General features: G+C 40.6%; 1 protein-coding gene across 2 annotated transcripts in view; it reads right to left on the bottom strand.

The window, feature by feature from the left end:
- LOC123979982 (matrix metalloproteinase-16-like) overlaps window positions 1-24,466 on the bottom strand; it is an 83,747-nt gene that overhangs the window by 36,521 nt on the left and 22,760 nt on the right. For both annotated transcript variants that reach the window (XM_046064098.1, XM_046064103.1), the window contains one exon: window positions 18,811-19,115. In XM_046064098.1, the coding sequence (XP_045920054.1) occupies window positions 18,811-19,115 (305 nt within the window). The remainder of the gene's footprint in view (window positions 1-18,810; window positions 19,116-24,466) is intronic.

The raw sequence follows: 24,466 nt of genomic DNA on the forward strand, positions 1-24,466 counted from the left end.
GGGGGGGGGGGGGGGGGGGGGGGGGGGGGACAGGATGATAAAGAGAAAGGGGAAAAACTGAGGCGAGGAAAATGATAAGGCTCGAGACTATTTGTTATCTTGTAAGATATTCCAGTGTTCCTGCAATCACAAAAGATGTGGACGGTGAATTATACAACTGTAACCTTTGACCTTGGCGTTTGTAACATCACCCTCCTGTCAGTGCCCATATCTTCGTCCCACATGAAACAAAAATAATAATAAAGAACAAAACAGAGCGAGCGGGCTTCAGCCACCGGATACAGCTGGTACAGCAGTTTGGCCAACACTCTCCTCAGGATAGGTCATGGTCACCGCTAATGAGATAGTGTAGCTGAGAAGGAGCAGGGGGAAAAAAATAAACAGAAAAATAAAGAAGGTAAGATAGAGTGGAGGAGGAGAGTCACAGGAGATTTATGATCAGACGTATCTCTCTCTGTCTTTCCCCACAGGGTTGCAGTAAAGTAAACCGGGGCTGTGATTAGAAACCAGAGACCTCTACCTGCTCTTTCTCCATAATTTACCGGCTCCCTGCACATGCCGCTGCTGCTACAGTCCATCTGCCGGCTGAGGGCACACGTGACATGGGAATACCAGGTTTGAGACAGAAACACACAGAGATAAACACACAAATGGCCCACAAATCAGATACGGGGCACGGGACACGGCTGTTCAATTGGGGTAATAGCTCAGGTTGTCAGCGCGGACCCCCAGGGGCCTGTAACCTTCTCTGCTTCCTTTCTAACTAAGCACCTGTACTTCACTCAACACGTGACGTTTGACGACAAGCATGTTATGAAAGTTTTCCCCTCAGCTGTTGGATGTTCATTCCCACTTAGACAAATTACCATCACTATCAGGGGACCAGTTTTTTAACAACAATATACAACAATAACACAACAATCCCTGCGATGCTAGTGCCCTCTCAACATCCTGAACAGGGGAAAAGCTTCTCCAACTGACGAGGATGCCATGCAGGGCCTGACAATATCTAACTCCTCCACGCTTTCTTTAGAAAACACACACAGCTGCGACTATTACTGCTTTTATCTCGTTGATGTTGTTTTGCCGTCCAAGTCTAAGCAAGCATGAGCACTCTCTTTGTCCTGGGGGACCTCAAATGTTTCCTATTGTTCAGCTTCCACAACGCCCTGAGTGGCTGACACTGCACTTTCAGGAAAGCTCTTGGAAAAAAACGTACCAAAACAGGGCTGCACGGTGAAGTAGATGCAAAAAGGTGTTAATTGCAATTTCAGCAATGTTTCTGAAATTGCAATTAACACCTTTTTGGGCGGCATGGCAGCAACTCCCAAGTTTTGTTGTCCAACGTCCCCCCACTGCAATGCTGGATGAATGAATGAACCTCTTATCAATCGTGTCATGTCCCAAATGTGCTCATTTGGACTGATATTAAACTGGATGGTATTTATCACTATTAACTATCTATAACATAAAAGTAGATAGTAGATAAGGTATTAGGAACTTAGGAAGCTTTCTAACTGGTTTTCATGCACTCTCAACTGCAACATGTAGTCTAGTGTTCAGCTGTAACTGCTGACACAATATGTGGATTTCTATTCTTATAATCTTTCCATGTACCACCTAGCAAATGCACCAGTATCCACAGGGGTACAAGTACCCCTGGTTGAGAATCACTGATAACATACTGCACACATGACAACCTCAGTAACATTGAACAGAAGGAGTGGGCCACCTGATCAGACCTGATCTAAAACAACTGAAATGTGAGAAGTGCTTAACCAGCTTTAATCCAAAAATTGGTTTTCAAAAAGCTTCAATGCGAAGCTGTAAGCTGGTGAAACTGCTGTTAGGTATTTTACTGTCCCCGACACTGGCTGACAGTTCAACAGTGGAGAGCAGGAAAAGGAAAAGGAAGGAAATCAGCTGTTATCCACTAGCCGGGGTGAAGCTCACAATACTGACACTGGTTGTTGTTTCTCTGAGCCGATACAACCTTGACCCTGAAGGAAGCTGGATATGCGAGGTGAGAAGGAAAAGCAGGGAGTCCAGAGAGGCAGCAGAGACGGTCAAACAGACTGTGAGTCAATGAGAGAAGTGGCCATCCAGGAGTGCTGTGCGGTACTGACAAGCTGCCAGAGAATCTCAGCCCAGTGGTTCAGTGCCTGGCTCAGGGGGCCCCGGGCATACAGAGCTCTGCTGGCTGTCAAACCAGAGCTGTGTGCCTGACTTGACAGAGTGACCATTGTGAAGAATGCAGCCAAAGTACAATGGCTGCATTCTGCTCGCTTCACTTTCACTCTCGCTCTGCTTCCAACATACCCTCACAGGACAAAACAGAAACACACAGCGTGCCATTTGGTGCATTTCACCAAATCAGCTAACAGCCCCGCAAGTATAAACACCAAGGTTTTCAAATGTAAAATTCCAGGAGTATCCATAACAAAGTGGAAGTGAAAATGTCATTCCTGTCTGGTTTGCTGCGGGTACAATTTATGATTATAACTTGGTTGCCATGGATAATGTATTTGCAACCATCTAGCTGATAAGTAGATGTGGTACCCTACCACCAATATTCAGTCATACAGTATATTACCACCACACAACTGCTGAGGTGTGGCTGTAACCTTTGCTCAACTTTTAGCGGCCACTGCAGTCGCAAGACAATTAACTAATCATAATTAATTAATGATGAAGCATCATACTAAAACACAGGGAGACAGTAGCAGAAGGAGAATAACGGCATACAGTTAACAAACCGACTGTTAATGTCTGTTATGCAGCAGTATCTAAAGTTTATATTGGTCCACCTAAGATACACCTGTGTATTTAATAAAGCAACAGCCTTTGTCATTGCTTAGGTTAACTTTTAAATAATGAAGAATATTTATATAGATCCCTCAAAAACTGCATAGCTTTAAATGTGTATTTCTATTGTTTTCTGATGCTATAAAAACATTGTTTAGCTATATCAGTAATATTTTTTTAACTTATGATCAGCTATGATCTTATATAAGATGCTAACACCTTAATTACATATGTGAATATACCTGTAAATTCTTATGTGAAGAAATGATGGACTGAACATTTTAAGTTTCTCTGCTTTGAGACGTTCACAGGCGACCCCAGTCATTCCACTACAAGCTAGGCTAGAAAACGACATCTAATGTGCTAAAAGTGTCATCAGTTTGTAAAGTTCCCTGAAATTCTGTGACTTCATATTAAAGGTGTCGCATTCTTTGACTTCTCTTTGACATTGGATACTTTGATGAACCCACTGTTAGTGTGTTAAAGTCCTAACCCTGGCAGTGATGGCATCTGTTACCAGGAACTTTCCATTGAGCTACACTATCATATAGAGGAGAACAGTCTGTTGTTCCACTTGTTCTCCTCCCTTCACTCTTTGTCAGCCCTCTCTCTCTCTCTCTGTTCTCCTTGCTCAAGGCCATTGACGTTAGTTGAGCAAGACTTCTGCTGTTGCATCTATTATACTTAATTCTTACAAGCTTGTCAGAGAACAAAACCCGCTGATGGGAGCAACATATGTACACTGGAGTAATTATTTATTTACAGAAACTGCTACAGACTGAAATTCTGTGTGTGGAACTCTGCCAGGGATCCAAATATTGGCTGTTCCTGCGGACTTGCAGGTAAATAAACCAGCAGAAAGGAGGAAAAAAAATGCTGCCAAGGAAAGGACATCCTTTATTCTTGTCATGTTTATCTCTGTGCAGCACCTGTGAGCGAGACGGGGATGTGTGTACATTTTCTTTGTGATCATTAATCATTAATAATGCATTTGCAAGCAATGGTGTGTGCACACGTGCCTTCAAAAGTTCGCACATGCTTATGCAGCTGCGTCCATGGACACATGGGCACCACAAAAATGCTGGTGAAAACTTTCTAAACTCAGCTTGTACAAGTAAACAAGTCAGAGGGATAATGATAACAGAATTTTCAATGAAGCTACAAAGCCCAAAATACTAGAAAAATATAGTGATTAACGTCACCAATACGGCTCCTCTTTTAGTGCGGCCTATTCAGTTGGCGCTTAAAGAGAACTTTGCTGGTTGACCGAAAATTCATCCGACCATCCGAAGGCTGTTCGGGAGCAGTTCATCAGTCTTCACTCTATACACTGCACAGCAAACAGTACCCAAAGAAGCTGAAATTCCGCCCGACTCCAAGTGAAAATTGGGTCAAAAACAGGCTCTGAATGTTCAGTGCATGCCCAGCTTAAGGGGCCTGCAAGGTTTGGGAGTGAGCTCAACGTACACCAGCTCCCTAACGTTTAGAATGTAGGGATCATCACGCTCAGTATTTTGGGATCAACATAAACATGTGAATCAAGATTTTCGCACATGAACTCAGTAAAAAGCAACTCTAATTGCTCCCTGACTGGCAGCAGTCTTCAATAATGCCTTTGGATTGTGTTGACATCTAACAAGCCATTGCTCTTGTTCTTGTTTGCCTAATCACAGATGTCCTAGTGAGTTAGGGTTTGTTATTGGTTAGTATTATTGCCACTTCTGTGCAATGGTAGCACTGACGGCTATTTTTTAATTCTATTTCTGCACTTTTTGATGTGCCTGGGTCAGATGTGACCACATTTTTTTAATGTATTTCAAAAGTGAAACAATAAATTGATATTTTTACCACATTAATTGGCATTTTAAATTTTTCATTACCAAAAACTAAAAAAAGCTTTGTAATAGGTTGCTGGAAATGTCTGACCCATCCATATTTCCTGGGTTTGAAATCTGTCCCATTTCAATTTGTTATTGACTAGCTCTGGTCTAGGTAAACATACTTTTCACTCATTTTGGATCCTCCTCAAGTCGTTAAGATTCTCTAGTGAGTTCAGCACACAAGTGATGGCCCACCAACCACCCAATAACTCCTCAACTTTTAAAACGCCTGGCTTGTTACTTCATATAAGTCCAAGTCATCTGTATTTTTTTCTACCATCTTGTGGAAAAAAGAAAGTTCACTGCTGACATTTCGCCTGTCAGTTCTAACTACACAGCACAAGTTGAAGAGTTAAAATACGAATACTGAAAGAAGTAAAAATAGCAGTTAAAATGCAAGTGCTGAAAGAAGTTTGAAAGAAATCTGTTTCAACTATTTTCAGCGCTTCCACTTCAGCTGAAAATTTAACTACTTTTCCCACTCACACATCAACTGATCTTTCAACTGCTCTCATCTTTTACTCTTCATCTCCTTTCATCTCTCACTTTTCAACTGGCAATTCAATTGCTTTCATTGGAAAAATATCAACTGATATTTTAACTGCATTCATCACTTACTCTTCAACTGATGTTTCTCCTTTTAATGATTGCACTTCATCTGACAGTTCAAACCCTTTCAGGTCTCCCAAAATGTAGCCTTTTCTAGTTTTTGCTGTCTTCTTGTGAAGCAAAAGAAATGTTGACTCCTTTTAAAGAGTTGACAGTACCCTTCGTTCTTTTATGACGGGATCAATGGGAGCATTATTGGGTGAGACTTTGTTCCAGGATGCAGAACTACAAATCTGATGGTTACCGACAGATGCTGCCTGGATGTGTCACAGAGTTTCTAGCCTGAGGTCTCAAAGTAAGTAGGGTAGGAGTGAGTGCCTGGGTTTGTAGCAAACACATTTTCCTTTAGTGATCCAAATAGTAACAAAGGTTTCTGTTGAAGTATGAGCTGCTTAGTGGGTCACTAGGGCGCCAAAGAATCCTTGAAGATTCCAAAAATGTTCCCTTAGATATGAGTAACTTTTACCCTTTGAAAACGAACCCCGAACCGGAGATTGTTGTTTGCATCATCCTGTTTAAATAGATCTACAATAAAAACTATAAGAGCTAGAGAATTTTTTTTTTTTAAGCTGAAAACTAAGGCTTCTGTCGTTCGTGTCATCACATTGTATGCTCGCCATGATTTCATTACGTTATATGCAGTGAAAATTGTGTGACAATACGTGGTGCCACCATAGGAGCAGGTCAGTAGTTTAGCATAGTTAGCATTGTTTAGTATATAGCTTATGGTTAACACATAGTAAATTTACATAGTAGTGTACATTGTAGTTTGCATTGTAGTTTGTGTATTTTGGAGCACTTGATTGCGAGGAAAAGATAATCAGACTTGTACAGATTTTTAGCAATTTGAAGCATTTGAAGATACTCCAAGAAATTGCAGATGAAATTCTTATGAACACTGCTCATAAAAACGAGCATATCTCAAAAACTTAGAAAATGTACTTGGTTCAAATAACTTGTGTTAAGAAATATTTTCTTCATGTTTCTACATTTAGAAATATTTGGATCAAAAAGGTACGTATCACACATCATTAAAGACACAAGTGATATTTCTTGAACAGTGATAAAATGTGTGTGTTCTCAGAACGAGACGTACCCACAGCAGGGTGGATTACACTTCTTGTTTGCTAAAGATCATGGGTACGAGGTTATGAGAGCATCTGACTGACTAGTGGGAGGGCATATCTTCCCAGGTGCGCGTGTGTGTGTGTGTGTGTGTGTGTGTGTGTGTGTGTGTGTGTATGTGTGTATTCACGTGTGGGGGCGGAAGAGAGTACTGCCGCCCACGTGGAAGCCGATGCTGCTGTCAGTAGGCGACCGTCTATTTCTAGTGGCAGCCTGGTGGGCAGGAACGCATGCTGGTATCTCTTCTTTCTCTTGAGTTCATTTGCTTTGTGTAAGTGTGAATGCAGCGATTCAAATCCCTTATCTTTCTGGAAATTAAACTAACATTGGTTATGTAACCAAAGATCTCTTCACACACAAGAAACAAGGCTTTAAAAAGGTGTTGTATCTTGCAAATTTACACATGCATTCATAATTTTGTGTAGTTTAATTGGTAGATAACACTGTATATATAGTCAAACAACCACTGACCTGTACTGCCTTATCTTTGATGGATGTTCAATTGTAGTGTCCTGTTAGGGGAATATTACTCATCTTATTCATATTTTACTTGAAAAAGATGCAGAGAAGCTGGGAAGGGGGCAGTATTTTATTTTAAGTGTGCAGGTGTTACTTTTTTCATTGATGCTGTTTTCTGAGCCTTTGTGATGTGCATAGTACTTCAACTCTATATTGTATAACATAATGTATACATGTATTGTGTATATAGTATTGCAGCATGTATATCCATCATGTCCCTAGACTGGATCATGTAGTATCCTATACTGATCTATTTTGTTGAATTGCAATATCGCATCATAGTGTTAGATCATGTAATGTCAACTGTCATACTGCATCCTTAAGATAAACTGCCTACAAGGTGGTGAGTTCCTCCAGCACCCTTGAAAAGTGTGTGCGTGCGCGTGTGTGTGTGTGTGTGTGTGTGTGTGTGTGTTTGTGTGTGTGTGTGTGTGTAGCTTTCTGTGCTGTTTTACTGCCTGTGTCCTCCCACAAACCCTTCTTCTTACAGTAACCCAACCATCAGTACTGTTCCTGCTTCCAGCCCAAAAGTAGCCATGCTGGAAGTCCTCGGGACACAAACACACACACCTAAACACACACACACACACGCTTCCAGTAGAAGATAAAAAATCTGCTCCTGTGGTAAGAAAACACATCTGAATCACCCCATTTATTTTCTCAGAGATAGAGAGCCGCTGCGGCGGAGGAGGGGAGATAGTGGGACACAGATAGAGAAAGAAGGACATAGGAGAGATTGACGATCTTTATAGAACATGTTGGATGATGACGAAATGGTTTTCTGAGAAGCTGAACAACCTTGAAAGAATGAAGAATTGTTTAACTTTGTGGGTTACCCTTTTAACATGAGCATGGAGACAAAAACCCAAGATTAGCTATTTCAGTCTTCATCTCTGTCAATATTTTAATCATGGGTTGAATAAATTTTCAAGTATTAAAAGAAGAAGGCAAATCTTATGCAGAATACACGCTTCTTTTTCACTAAAGAGGGGCTTACTTACACCCCAACATTTAACATTAAGGCAAATAAAATTCTAAAAATATCTAGGTTAAAAGGAAATGATGTATAATTTCACATAGCTGGGAATCAAACAGAGAAAAACATACCATTTAAGCATTAATTAAAATCTGACAACATTGACACTACATGCTGAATCATACTGGGTTCAATCAAACACACAATGCACAATGCAACGGGTTTATGTGAGATATGAGGCTTCAGAGTTTCTCACAAAGTTCTTGAGACATACAGAGTTCTGTAAATGTATTTGTACAACCCAGAGTAAAGCTCACACTTCAATGGCAAGCCAGGAGTAGGGATGCACCGATCTGACTGATATCGGATAACGGTCCAATACTGACTCAAACAGATGGATCGGATAACAGAGACAAGGGGCTCTATCTAATTTATGGGGCCGATCTATTCAATTCAATTATGCACATACTAGGCTAGAAGTGCGCCGGTAGACCCGAACATTTTGCTAGGAGAACAAACATAGCATGGACGGAGCTAAAAACAAAGGGTCAGCAGTTTGGAGGTATTTAAAGCTTGATGTTGCCTTCCACATAAAATTATGATTCCCAGTCTCTTCCTCATGGTAAGGAATAAACTTCATTAATTTAACACTGGTACTGGATTGGTACGCGGCATCGGCCGATGCTCAAAGTCCAGTTATTGGTATCCCTAGCGGAGGTCAATATCTTTAACATTTAAAAAGATCTGGAGCTACATCAAGAAATACTGACTCCACCCCTTAATGTTATCAAGCCCTGTTCTGCTCAGAAGTGAACACAGAAAGGAGTCCCCCTGTTGACATCACAAACCTCAGCCAAACACAAGACACAGAGGAGACTCAGTGAGCATTAGATCAAATTATAACTAGAGAAAAACAAACACATCGCTTGCGGGAATGGAAAATAAATTCAAACACAAACTGGAATAACATGCAGCAGCGGACTAACTTACCAAAATACCTGATAAGAAACCTAAAAAAAGAGCATGACGATGTAGAAACTGAATGAACTAAGTCCGACAGCAGACATACAGGGCTCACTCTCCTGACAAACTTGACTACCGAAAACTTTGTCCAACCAACATCCACAGACATTCTTTTCAACATTTGGATACACACTGTAATTTCAATGTCTGGACAGCAAAGAGAAATTACTCTTCACTCTGGGGCAGTGCTGGCTGTTATATATATATATATATATATTATATATATATATATATATATATATATATATATATATATATAAAATGTTACTGCCTGCAACAAAAAAAGCAAGCAGGAAATATGAATCAAGCAAATGTGTTTCTCCTGTTCTTTCTTTTACTTTGTTGTAGATAAACAGTGACCCGCATGAGAGAATCCGTTTTGTTTTATTCCTGTATATGCCGGTTTCTTTTGTAGTCATTATTATTTCAACAGCTTTAACAGTGCTTTGGAAACAACATCAAGCCTCATGCCAACTAAACCCACTGAACTTAATGGAGAGAGTGAATGCAAGAGTGACAAGGGAGGAACAAAAGGAAACAAGAAAATGCCGTATGCTGCTACATCTTCATCACCCAGTAGGAGTAGCAACCTAAAAATAAACCTGCAAGGACAACATACGCTCTTCTATTCCTACACCTCTTTTTTCCTCTTTTGTACTCTACCTGCTCCAACTTTCCTTACAATAGCTTCATTCGGCAGAGGCTGCTCCACGCAACCATGCCCGCACTGTTCAGAAGCCAAAGATTGAGCCTCTTTCATTGTCTGCTGGTCAAAAATACGCCCAAAATGAATGAATCAAGTTACCAGATTGGAACTCAATGATAGACCGTTCTGCCAATTGACGCCAGAGAGCTGAGCTTTCTCCTGCGACCATCAATCAATCAGCTGATCAATGTCGAGCCCATCCCGGCATCCCCTCCCTCAGCCAATCATCACTCCCACCAACTCAGCCCATGTTATCTAAGCCCTAAACCTGGAAACATACATTCTTGGCATATTTTTCCTCATGGTGAGGGTGTGTTTCTCGAACCTCTTTGGCTCATTTCAGGGGCAAGGGTGAAGAAAATAATGAAGCCCTGGAATCTCTCATTTCCTGCGTGTAGGTCTTGCTCACATGCTGTGTTATGTTACATAGTTTTCACTGATTCTACTACAGGCTGGTGGTCCTTGAAGGCATACCAGACCTTATAAGTCACCCTCGGGTGAGACTGGGTGTTTGTGTACCGTCATGGTATGCAGTGGCAGCAATGAAACCTTTTTTCCCCCCTCTGGTAAAATCCAATCAGCCTCAGTGCGACTGGAAGTCAAAATGGAATCTGCCTTATCTATTCCTATGTGCATCGCTTTGATTTTTCACAAAGAACAACACGGCGGCCTCAGCCCACAAAGATGATCTTGTGATAAAGCATGCATGAGTGTCTGCTTGCTCTCTTTTTTTGTATTTGTGCAGAAATGGAAAACTGTCAAAAAACTGGTCATGGCCACAGACTGTATAAAGGAAGTGGACGCAGCCAGCATGACGTAACCCATTGGTTTGTGGACTACCATTTGGAAGCCTCCAGTTTGGCATTTGGCCATGGTTTTTTGGAAACACGAGTGGCCATATTTGGACAAGAGGGGGGAGCTGGGGAGACATACACATTGCTTTAACTAGCGACCGCGACCATAAACTCATTGGGAAAGCCCTCCGGGCACTGCATCCCAGTTTTACCTTTGTTGAAATATTTGGTTTTATATGTCTTCATATATTATATTATGTCTTTAGTTTATTCTCCTATGCATCTATCTATCTATCCATCTATCTCTCTCTCTGTCTCTACCTCCATCTATTGATCCCTCACAACTATCATCCATCAGTCTCTAAAGCTAAGCAGTCTAGGAATGTAGGGCAGCTGTAGGAGCTCCAGGACCACTTCTCTCTGTTTTGCCCCCAGGCTTGTTGCACTCTCAGTGGGGATTCTGGCTGATCACCCGCCCCCGCGCACTCCTTCCCTGTTGTCTCTCACTACGCATCATCCTGGCTAAAATAAGCTAGCAGCTATCATTGTGCAATCCTTAACAGAATAATGTGTGAATTATTACAGTGAAAGATAAAATAAGATTGAGGCTGAGAGAGAGGGAAGTGCAAAAAAAAAAAAAGGATCCAAGGACAGAACACGTACGTCATCGTGTTTCTTCTGAATATCTGACTTTGAAAAACTGAGAAAGAACTGACCAGTTGAAGGTGCAAACAATGTAGATAATAGTGTTGCTAGCTACCTCCAGCATGGATACACAAATCAAACAGTTCATTAATCACCCAGGATGTTGCTCAATTTTGTAAAATCTACACGGATGTTGATCTTTCTTGTGTACAGTACCTATGTACGTGTACAACTTCACATTTGCAAACTGCCAGTTTGCAGATTTCCAGTTTACCTTTTTTCTGAACGGGAGATGTGTTCCACTTTGTTAAGACCAATTTGATATGAACAGACGTTGACTGTGACGGAGTAAAACCCACAAACAATTTCCTCAAGGCAAAAGTCATTCTCTAATCCACTGTTGGAAACGTTTGTTCATTCAAATATTTCTTAAACAAATCCTTTCCCTCAACTGTGAGTCCCATTGTTTTAAAGCAGCGCCAAAGGCTGACGCGCACGCTGAGGGAGGGTGGAAATGGAAATGGGTAAATCTGTCAGTTAGTCTTAATAAAATAGGATTCCTCCAAGCCTCTGTGTCAAACTCCGCTGTGCTCGGAACTTTTTTCAGGCACGATATGCTGTATGTAAGGGGTTCTGACGCTGGGATTTGGCATGTGTGGTGTGATCACGGAACCCACTGTCAACCATAGAACTTGTTACCATAAAAACACAGAAGAAAGTGTTTTGCGGAATAGAGGCAATACCACAAGCCTGACAGAGAATGAATGTGAGACTCACTTCCCAAGTGTTTCCCAATCTTCCGCAGCCATGATGCACAGATAACACCGCTGATGCTGTTGCAAGTGGCACAGAGTGTCTCTGCAACTTATTATTTCAGCTCTACATGCGTGCCATTCTTGACTATTCATACCATGCTGATTGTTGTGTGACAGAAGCTAATTTGTATAGCTGGATTTGTTGATATTTGGAGGGGCACAAGATCAAAAAAGACGGAGGACTAAACCAGGTGCTTCTATTGATTGGGAATTTGATTCTGATTGGTTATGATGATCTACAGTCAAATTATTGTCTTGGTGAAGGTGATGAGGCAGTATGTCAAAATAGGCAATAAGAAGCAACTGCATTTAAAATATGCAACACCTTGAGAAACAGTTTTACTTGTTTCCAGTATCTCCAGATCAGTGCCACTTTCTAGCCGCGCTAGTGCGGCTTTTTCGCTGCGTTTGAATTTGCAGGCGTCACACCTCTTTCTCTTCTGCGTGATAATAGCATCAAGCCACACGCATACAGAAAGCAGCGGCTGTATACTGTATATCTCAGTTTCTCATAAAATGCCATTAGCTAATCCCGATAAGAACCCCATTCTGCTGTGTGTGCTAAAAATGCCTATGTCAATGAATGCAACTTTTCAGTAATCCTCTATCATCAAATACCTGAGTTGCAATCCAAGCGGAGGTGCAGACAAAACAGTGCAATTGCATGAATGCGTGTGTGTGTGTGTGTGTGTGTAACAGAGAGAGAGAGACAGAGAGTGAAAGTGCATGTGTGAGTACTACACGTGTATGTAAGTGTTTATCTCCATGCAGACAGGGATTAATCCTCCAGTGCATCGGCGACGTCATCATCCAAAACAACTACAATAACATCGACAGTGTGATGCTGGCAACCGTTGCCGCGACAACTGATCCTTCTCGACAACATGTGTGTGCGTGTGGATTAGGTATGACAGGCACAAGCAGCTTACTGGACAGGGGTTCATCTTCAGTGTGTTTCAGTGTGTGGTTGTAACTTTTAAAACACAATAAAAGGAAGGAGAGGGAACTGAAAAAAGACAGATGAGAAAGAGAAAGGAAAAGCCAGCCACACAGACATTATGTGCTGTTCTGAGCTAAAATTACATCATTCTCAGCTGCTCCCTACAAAGCATGGATACGGGAGGAGATGGATGATAGATGGATTACAAATCCTTGAAACTAGTTAGGAATATATGGAATTATCTCCCACTGTGGGGAGAGATTTTGAGAGAACATCTAGATTAACATGAACATCTACATGCTTGTTTTCGTTTAAATAATGTATTTTGGAACTTTTCATCTGAGAGAAGAATATGTATAACCAAACTGATTTAGGCTTTCATTTTTGCTCATGGATGATGGGACATCAGCAATCAGCCAATTGGAATCACATGATGAGCATGTTTAGGTAGAAAAAATGGTCTAGGACACACGTTTTACAGTCCAAACAACGCAGTCCCACCTGTCCATGCTCACTGAGGAAGCTGTTTTTTTAACTTCACTCCATCAGCTGATTTTTGCTCTTGAGTAGGGCTGAACGATTAATCGTTTTCAAATCAAAATTGCGATTTGAAAGAACGCTAACCATGAAGATTAAAATGTAGGTCAATTATACAGCGCATCTGACCTGTTTTAAAGAGTCACGCAGTTACAAATTCATGTCGTTGTCATCCTTGTGTGACAGATCTGCTCGCGCCACAAGCGCCATGCGCCTCCTGTTACGGTCCTACTCACCAATCAGAGCGGGCACAGGGCGTGTACATTTCACAACAACAAAGGAAACTGGAGTAAAACGTGGGATAATGGCGTCAGCAGAACCGACACAGGCAGCGTCAACACACACTGAAGTGTTTCAGCAGCGTTCTGTGTCTGACTTCCTGCCTGGTTCATCTGCTCCATGTTGCTTGACGTGTTTCCCGTCAAAAATAGACTGGCAGTGAATATTGAACTTTAGCAAAACTTCAATAACAAAATCGCAAATAAAATCGTAATCACAATATCTGGCAGAAAAATCGCAATTAGATTTTTTCCCTAAATCGTTCAGCCCTACTCCTGAGTGAAAGTTGAAGAAACCAGATGGTTAATTGTGGTTTTAAACAATTTTTTGCCAAACAGTGGATCACTTAACAAATCTGAGGTAGAACTTTCAAAGCAATTATGATAAAATGTTTTTTCAACAAATATGCATGAGTTAAATTAGGCAAAGTCTTTTTTTAGTCCCTCTTCCTCAGCTCCAAAAATATCATTAATAGAAAACTCAAGTGCTAATTCGTTCATTGTAATCATTTGTGATTCAAATGAATACAATCATACATGTATTGAACATTTGTTATATCGTTATTGAGGAGAATTATATTGTAATTATTATCATTATTGTTTTACTACCCAGCCCCTTGCAATCATAATCTAGAAAGCATCACTCCTTTCATTAGTGCAGTGGTTCTCAAACATTTTCTGTCTTCAGAAGCCAAAAAAAGTAAAAAAAAAAAACAAAACAACACAATGCAATGTCTTCTGCACTAGCCATTCAAATAAGTGCACTTTGCTAGTAGGTTACTTTGTAACATGAAGGATGTACTAGTGGCCTCGTGATTGACGACAATTAATTGATTATTTCCGGAGTTTGAATCTCCGTGCATTTGGTGTTCAGTAAGCCTTTATAGGCACTGATTTCGATCTGAATGCCACCCTTTGCTTTCCAATACACTCGCTGTTACAGTTAATTGTTTGGTTAGGCTGATATACGGCGTCTTATAAAACATCTGATATTGGACAGTCAGTGACATCCCCGTCTAATGGATATGCTGCCGTTGAACTGAATCACTGTCTAAGTCACAGTACAATACTATCGCAATAAAAAGAATTCCCGCACCGGGACAATAAAGTCCAACTATCAGTATCATCTGCAGCAATAATCATTTTAGCAGCCACATTTTGTGCATATTTTAGTTTTTTCTTAGTTAATTGTGTTTTTATCTATTAGACATTATTTGGAATTATTTCTCAATATTTACAGTTATATTTACTCATTCATTTCTGATGACAGTTTATTGCTCAATAGTGAAGTGTCTTTACTCATTTCTCTACCACAAAATGTTTGGTTGTTACATGTTATGTTACATGTTATGTGTTTATGGCATAAATCAATTTTGGTTAAATTTATTGTTATTAGATTTTAATCATACTCCAGTACTGATATTAGCCACGATTGTATTCTTACAAAGCAGGAATCAAAATCTAATGCAATTTGCATTTTGCCTACACAAACGCAAACAGACCCACATGCCTCTTCTCAAAGCCAAATGCTACACTGGTACAACGGCACACACTGACACATGACTATGGTTCATCATTAGTAGTAACATTAGTAATACTTGCAGCATGAGGTTTGAGGTTTTAGCCTGCCAAAATCTACACACTACCTCAGAGGTTTTGCTGCCGTGCCAAAAAAGACAAAAAACTATCTGGCTAAAATACAGAGTACCTGATATTTGTAGTATTTTTTGGCATAAGAATCGTGAAATTTGAAGATATTCAACATCTCAGAATAACATACTGGCTGTGGGCAGCTTTAAGCTTTATGAGCCTTTGGAAATTCATTTCAGTGTAACACTGGTCATCATGCACGAATAAGAGCACCCCCTGCCACGGCAGTTGACTTGGTGCATGTTCATATTTGGCAAGAAAGCCAGCTGGAGAGTGCGTAATAAAACTGCATGCATTATGGGATGTTTTCACAGCAGTTTGGGCCGTAGCAGCGCTGTATGAATATTGCATTGAGGGGTAGAGAGACAGTTTGTGTCTGGTAGTGCTGAAGGGAGTGAATCATAGCCTTCAATGACAGCTGCTTCTCCTTCCTATAAGTTGTGACAGCAGGGATGACAACACTGTGTGTGTGTGTGTGTGTGTGTGTGTGTGTGTGTGTGTGTTAATATGAGTTTTTATAAGGGAATCACATGGTCAATGAAAGGGCAGACGTGCCAATAGCGTACTTGAGGTTATTGTTAATCGCTTCAATTGTGTATTTCAACCTGCAGAAGGGGTTCTTCAGTTCGATCAAACGACGAATTCTAAAAAGCCTTAAATATAGCCGTTCACAACATATTATCTAAGCCTACAAAAGCCCCTATGCTCCTACTTAAAATTCAACAGCAAGTTCCTCACTTCTATTTCCGACGCATAGTGCTCAACAGCTCCCACTCATCTCTTCTGCTCTCCTCTCTCCCCTTTCCTCTTCACATGTTTTCTTTACTTCTCGCTCTCTCAGTTGTTCCCTCTTCGTCTTTCTCTCCTGTGAGCTCTCAAACCTCCAATATTTGTCTAGAGATACTCTGCCATTCTCTCTTATCTTCTCTTTCTCCCTCTCTGTTATCGCGGCTTCCTTCCTTCTAGTAACCCTTCTTTGTGTCCTCCCTTCTTGAGAGAGTCTCCTTGTGTCTCGCTAAGTCGTCCCCGTCATTGTTTTAACTTGTGACTCAGCATCAGTCATAGCTCTTCTTGAGTTTCCTCGGTGGACCACGGGGCACGCTTGCCCCTTATATTAATGAGGAATTCAAAGAAGAAATCCCCCATCTTTTAGAATTTTGAGAGGCCAGTTTGAAATATGTTGCCCTCCTGTGACAAGCATCTGGTCAAAGAATATTAACCCACAATCCATTTAACTTTCACTATATGATTGGATTTTCATTACTCTATTTAACTTTACTTCTATTATGTCTCCTTTACAGTATTCATTAGTTTCATCACCACACTGGAGGCTGCACTGGGATCACCACAACGCTAAACAGCTGCTCAACATGCAACCCACGTCATAGCATGACAAGCAGACCCGGGTAAAGCTTACACGCAGCGTGACATGCTGTAAAACTCTGGAGGCAAACACTCAGTTATGGCACGAGCTTGGGGTCGCAGTGGAGTGAGAGGTGATACGATTGCTATAGATCACAGAGAGCAATGTCTGCTAGCAGGTTTGGATGTTTTCGAAGAGAGAGGAGAGTGAGCAAGCCTCAAACGGTGAGACTTGAATCACACTAGAAATCTACAGCACAAATACATCAATATCCATCAGACTTGCATTTCCTCATGACTTTACTGAGTGGTTCTATAACTGAGCCACTCATCTAAATGGATGAACAGTCTAGTTTCATATGCAGACGGTCTGAAAACCAGTTTAAAGCAACACATGCATGGAACAAGCTACGACATCCAGTATACTACATCTCAATGTAGTAAAGAATTTGTAAAAAATATTCCCTGATACCTCAGAAAGCTGACAAACTCCTGTTTGGAACACAAATACTGCAGAAACTCCATGACCTGTCCACTTACTATCACTATGCATCAATAACATTATTACTTTTCCCACTGACAAGCAGTGCAACAAATTATTGTTCCAATTTCAGTATTAACATTAAATTAATGATAGAAGATACCTGCAGTCACAAGGCCGATATATCACCCTAAATGACAGCAGATCTAATTTTAAACCATTACAGGCTAGCCTTAAATCTACACTGTTATACTGTAGCGCAGGGGTCGGCAAATAAATCTGGCATCGGGCCAAATTCTTTTCAAGTCATTAGATGGCAGGCCAGAACATAGTCAATTTATCATTTGACAAAGTCAATATCCTTTATAATCTGTCATTACTCTGTGCCTGTTTAGCTCAATCAGTTGTGCACAGGACTCTTGTTCAATGGGTTGTGTGTTCAATCTCCACTTGCTGCTAGTGTTATTTTTCTCCTGGCAGAGGAAATTCCTGTGTTTCTCATTCAGGGGAATCTGATCTCACATTTTTAGACGTTTTTTTCAGAGGTGTGTCAAGCAAGCCAGAGACTCTTTTGAATTTCCTTCAGAACTTTTCAAAGTAAAAGCTCTCAATTAAACACGACATAAAGTACTGCTGCAAAGACGTTCTCGCTCTTTTATTTTGTAGGCACAATCCCTTAAGAGGAAGTGATTATGTGAGTAACTTTTGCTGCCATGACAGAGATCTGTTTCAGCACCAGCCGCAATAAGGTTTTTGGGGTTTTTTTGCCGTTATCAAAGAACTCTGGCCACAGGCCAGCGGGCTAGCTTTGGCCCACTGGCCACCTATTGTTGCTGACCACAGCTGTAGAGAATGATGCAACTGAATGACGTCACTTCTGACAAACTGTACCCCGCTCTCAATTAAACATCAATCATGTTCTGAAATCTACAGCAGAACCCAATATCTTTTTATTTCATTTATTAATAAAAAATCCATTTAAAACAACACATTACTGGCTGAGATAACATGTATAGTAGATTGTACTCTACATGGAATAATGACACCTGTGCCATTTGCTGATAAAGACCTTGACACGTAGTTGAAAGACTAAAATAAACAGCTAGTATAAGTGGAGTTAAGAATATTTTTTCAAACATTAATGGTCATTGGATAGAGCATCGCACCCTTGTGATCATGGTGTTCTACCAGCGTCAGTGTTCTGCTCACTCTTTTGCTGCTATGCCATGCTATGCAGCTCTCCTGAAAGCTTTGCTGTCACTTGCTGCTGCTGCTGCTGCTCCACCTCATCATGCACCTGTAAACTCAGAGTCTATGTTCCCCTAGGGGTAAATTATTCTCATCACTCCCCACTCCCTGCTGCTGCTGTTCATAGAGCATTTCATAAGCCCCGTCTCCACTCCAGCTACCACCTGTAAACTGAGTCTATGTTCCCTTAGGGGGTAAGTTACAGGATTATGGTCACTCCCTGCTGTGCTGAGCTCGCCGTTTCTTTATGGGGAGTGACAGGTCAGAGCCTAGACGCAAATATCAACACTGTATTGTGCATTCACATATTAATCCATTTAAGGTGAGTTAGCTGACTGACCTTTTTCATAAACATGTCTGACACCTACCCACGTAAAGCCATTATAACATTTCCAAAGAATACTAATGATTGTTTACCGTCATGGTTGGGGTTGCCCAGCGTCCACGGTTCATCTGAGTCAAAGTGTGTGTCGCCTCCTATTCCCGGCCCTGGAAAGTACGCGTGGGCCAGGAAGCCACCCTCGCCATCAAAGGGTGAGCTATCGCCATGGAAGCCCGAAGCGAAGATGATGGTGATGTCCACGTCTTTCTTGGTCCTCTCCAGCTCGCTGTAGGGCACGGCCTCAAAGCGCAGCGGTGTCACATTTTGCCAAACGTCAAAGGCTCGCCGAATGGCATCATGGGTCTCCTCTGCACCCACTTTGGGTGTCACGTTCTTTATGCTGCAGAGACGTGAGATACAGGAAGAGAAAATTAGACAGGGAAGAACCCTTGAAGTCTTTGTATACATTTCACACGAACAGATAATTTTCTCTTTTCACCATGCCCTGGTAAGCCTCAAATCAGGACGTCTCCTTCAACTGTCAGGATGAGCTAATCTATTGTAAATTGGTCTGATAAGACTCTTGGGATCTCCAAGCGATTGGTAAAACAAACACAGCTAGAAGTAGCTTATTCTGCTGGATGTCCAAAATGAAAAATTAGAATCTAATCAGGGCAAGTAAATAACCTCTAACTCCTCTGAAGCATGATGATAGAAAATAAGAGTCAGCTTAGTCTAACTGTTACCAACACAAGGGCTGAAAAGGGAGTACTTTACCGCAGGTCAATCTACATGATCACACTACAGTAACAAAAATAAAAAAATTTAAAAATTTAAAAATCCATCACTATCACTGTTTTCCCTGCATGCTGCCATTTCACACTCATCCTGTTCACCAACAGAGAGCTAAATGGAGCGATTTGTGAGAGAAAACAGCTGGGTCCTCCCCTGCCGGCTTTGAGTTGCTGCAGGTGCGGATAGGAAGGGACAATTTCCTGCCACTGGAATTTATTTTCTAATTAAGGATTATCAACAGCCCACTGCCTGCTGAGAGCCCCAGTCTGGTTTGGGCAATCAAGAAAACCTCTCCCCGCATCGTTCACTCCGAAAATATCTCAGTGTCACGCTCTATTAAAATGTGGCTTCTCTCTCAGGATAGACAGATAGGTATTGGTTTACATCATTCAACTTAGACGCTTGTAAACACACAACACTCTGTCTTCTTATGCCAGTAGTGCAGTGTTTGAGTTGAGTAGGAACTTGGTTGACTGATGTTCAGTTAATTGCGGTGTGTAAATAAAATGTGCAGCAAAAACAACACTGCGCCAACTACTTTTTCCCCCCTATTTTACAAGTCTTCTTGCTCAGGTGTTTAAAATTGTTTCAGGATTCCCTTCTTTCTAATGCCATCTACCCTGTTTCCTTGGTGTACTCTCTGTCTCCTCCTCTCCTTTGTTTTTCACAGCATCTCTGTTTGGCTGTCAGACTGTCATTTTCCATAATAGAAATAAATATTATCAGAACGTCTTTTGTCATCTTCATCTGCATGGGCAGACGGCTGCAAGGCACATTTATAAACTGCATATTAATATTGCATGTATGCTCAGATTAATTATTGACTCAGACTCAGTGAAAAGGGAAATTTAATGGCTGGTTATTAAATATAAATAGAGTGTCACTGGATAACCTGCAATGTTCATTTAAAATGTTCTAATTGCTTCTACCAAACCACAAACTGCTTCGCTTTCTCTATCTGCTCTTTCAAGACTGACTTGCTGACAGCTGACTACCACTTTAGCAAAGATGTCTTTGCTTTAATTACGCTCTCAAAAGTTTTGGTAAAACTTTCACTTTCAGCCAATGACACACACACACACACACACACACACATGGCTATCATGAAGAAATGGAATACATGTTATTTTAAAAGACAAGTCTACAAAAACAAATCAACAGAAATGGACTTGTTGAAAAAGAAAGCAGGGCTTTTGGTGGCTGAAATGATGGGAGTAAGCGGTTTTAACAGCAGCATGGCAGGTCGACCTGCAAACATGAAAGAGAGCAATTAAACTGGTCTTTTTGGGGGGTCAGGTGATGTTCTCACATGATTTATGTGAACTAAATATTAATCTGCAAATTTTATTTTAACAGCTACAAAAGAGTTTTGTCAAGCCTAAAGTTAAACCTGCAATAATCGATTTTTTGGATTATTTGGTGGCCATGCTGTAAAGACAACTTTGACATATTAATCGCCATATCAATTTAATATTATTTAATATGTTAGCAAACAGTCGCTTATCTACACGAGTAGACACAAAGCAGCATTAGCACTAATTTGGAGTCGTTTTTGTGCCCACCTGATGAATGTGTCCAATACTCTCTCTTCTTTTCAGCTCTGGGTTTGGTCTCCACCAGCCCTTGAGGAAAACATCTGGCTGCTACACTATGTTCACCAATTAATTGCGAACGTTGTATGTCTGCCACTTGGTGCTGACCAGATAGTGTATGGTGGGTTTCAGAAGCAATAATGCTGATAAGAGTGAACCAAAACAGTAAAGTTGTGGGCTGTAAAAACAAAACAATGAGCTGAAAGACACTAAAACATTTTGCAGAGCTGTGAGGTACATCATGGTCAAATGATAGCTCGCTGTGGATTCATCACTTGGAGCAACAGCTTTTACATATACACACAGTGATTTGATCCAATGATTATAGCAGCTTTAACTGTTAGCCTTCCTTACATGACAAGTAATTATTAATACTACATAAATGAATGGCAGATCAGCATATATTATCCCTATATGACTTTTAGTATATTTTAGTGCTCATACTGAACATATTTTGAGACTGCTTTCTTTTTTTAAATAATCTGTTCCATGCTCCGTTTTGATGGCTTGTTGTTTATTGTGATCCGATTTGTCATAAGAGATATCAATTGTGATGAATAACAGCTTGGAAAGTGTGCGTCCTCAATTGTCCAACAATAAGTCTGAGAAGAAAATGTTCGCATTTCAAGATTTGTCAGTATTCTGGAATTATAGAAACAATATTGAAAATCAACCGAAGTGGTGTGTGATGGTTTGCTGTTGAGTAAGCAAACAGTCTCTGCCTGGTTGAGCCCACTTACGGAGGCAACACAAAATGGCCTTTTCTTTTGAAGTGCTTATGTAGAAGAGATAGAGATATGCAAGTGTGATAAACACAACAAAACAATCCCGCTTTCAAATCATTGCCCATCTCATATTATGCTTCCTATTTTGACAGCAAAAAGAGAAACACGTGCAGGGAGAAGCTGTAAAACAACAAATGAAAGAATCCCAACCTGCTCTGAAGCCATAATAAATATTAAACTCCATGGTGATAATGATTCCGGATGCAACTCATGTGCTATAACAGTACCTGCATGTAGGGAGAACTGTAGGGATGCCAAAGCTAATTAGTGCCTCCCCACAGCAAGTACTGTATGTGGCTACATGGAAACTAGCACACACCTGAGGCGGCAGTGCATTTGTTATACTTTCCAAATGCCAGCGTTGTTTTTAGTGATTATTTTTGGACTGTTCAACTAATAAATCTGGGGAGAAAGAGTGACAGGACTTCAGTCAAATGCCTAAACTTGGATTCAAGACATTGCAGTAGATTAAAAAAAATGTGACACACATTACAAACAGTATACTAAAGCATTATGTTTCCTCTTACTTCAACTTCCAACTTCAACCAAAAGTACAGTTAAAGTAAAACGATGCGATTTATCATTTTTATGTTGGACTGATATAAAATTGAGGTTTGCTGGTTAAACCAAGAAAAGTTGGATCTAATTTCATATTCTATCACTTGCAATAAACTCACTTTAAAAAGTTAATTGTTGTAAACAAATAGAGCTGCAAAGTGGGAGTTATTTAGGGGTGGTTCTGAATGAAAGAATCACATTAATTTTTCCTATAGACAATGTTATTTGGCTCACACTTGGAGCATTTCTACAGCTTGGATTATCATGAAACTCTCCCAGTTAAATGATCAGTACAAAAGACTGAGAATTGTGACAGAAAACATCTTTTTTTAATGAAAAGTCAAAAGTACAGGCATGTGGACATTGAAGTAGTCATTAACTATGAGCACTGCTAACGTTGGGTGGAAGCTAAAGATGATGGTGTTGAGAACTGTCAAACACATTTTAAAGATTGATCTCCTGGTTTTGACAGTCTGTGTGTGCCAAGCTCCCAGGAAGTGCGCTGTGTTTTGAAGCCTATTTAACATGGAGGCTAAACAGCATAATTACAACTTCCTGGTCCATCATGTGATGCACAATGGCCCAATAAGACTTTTTCACATAGACTTAGATTGTGACAAAAGCAGCTGTAAAACATTGGATAATTTATCACAACCTACGCGTCATGACTCGTTTCCCTATCAATATTTGTTCCGATACGATTAAATCCTTTTTTCCCCCCATTCGAGTTAGCGGACCGCTAAACATGAAAGTAGCCGCCACGGCCAGCAGAAGTCTTGACTGCTCTAACTATTCCAGGCACATGATGCGGAAGACCCGGCTAGTTTTCTACAACCTGTCTTATTGTCTGACCATTTTACCTGTCGCTATTCACAGTTCTCAGCAACTTAACTTTTGTTAGGATAAGCGATGGCCGAATATAAAAAAATTAGACTAAAGTTTTTTTAACTGCACTTTATGTCAATTGAGATGAAAGTTTCCCATAAGCAGTAAATATACTGCATATTGTTTCTGTTTCTTTAATATCCATGCATTTGTTTAAAAGAACCCAAGAGGAGAAATGATAACAACGTTTTACACCTATATAGCCGACATACACACAAGGTTCTGACAAGGTAAAACACTCTTATACAGGTAGAACAGTGCGACTAGCATATAATTGTTTTAACTGTGAAATTCTCCTGCATACTTTTTTGTACCCTACAGTTTAAATCTTGAACTTTTGATAACATTTTCACACTGACATTTCAAAATGGTAACGAGTCATCGATATGGAAATGCAACACAGAACCTTTAAGGACCTTCAGATGATATATAATGTGCTACATTTTCTAACTACGTCCATTGCACCAATTTGACTTAAAAGGAGCAGCTGCAGGCACATCTGACAACTGACTGGAGACTAGGCACACATCCATGTATAACACAGACACACACATACATACACACACAAACACACACATCCTCAAAATGCTCCCATCCCATTACATAACCCTAATCTGTCAGAGAGCACCCCTCTGCTTTCCACTGGGGTTTCCTCCTCTCAGCTCATTCCTTTCTCTCTGCAGCTGTTTCTCCTCCAACGCTCTCCCTCCACTCCTCACTTTCCTCCCTCCTCAGTTCTTCCTATCTGCTCCTCCACTCCTCATCAAGCACACTCATTTTCTTCTTTTCAAATCTGTGCCTTCACAGATGAACTAAGCACTAACTGTACACGAATTCCAAATGCAATGTAATTTTTAAAAAAGAAAAATGCACAGGCATGAATCTGGACAGTTCTGCCATCAGTGATATACAGTCCTACTCCAGCTATAGGTTACTGATCCACTACATTATATTCAGCATGCAACACTGCTTGTACATTTATCCCCAGGGCAGTGCAAAAATAAAAAAGCAAATCCAGTTCTTAAGGATTATCTCATGAAACATGAAGCTGGAGGCAAGCGACAAGTATAGTATGTATAGAAAGTTACAGAATCTGCGCCACTGACCTCGCTAAATCAACAGAGGAATATTATATA

This window comes from Micropterus dolomieu, linkage group LG01, assembly GCF_021292245.1.
Source record: "Micropterus dolomieu isolate WLL.071019.BEF.003 ecotype Adirondacks linkage group LG01, ASM2129224v1, whole genome shotgun sequence".
In the NCBI taxonomy this organism is placed as follows: Eukaryota; Metazoa; Chordata; class Actinopteri; order Centrarchiformes; family Centrarchidae; genus Micropterus; species Micropterus dolomieu.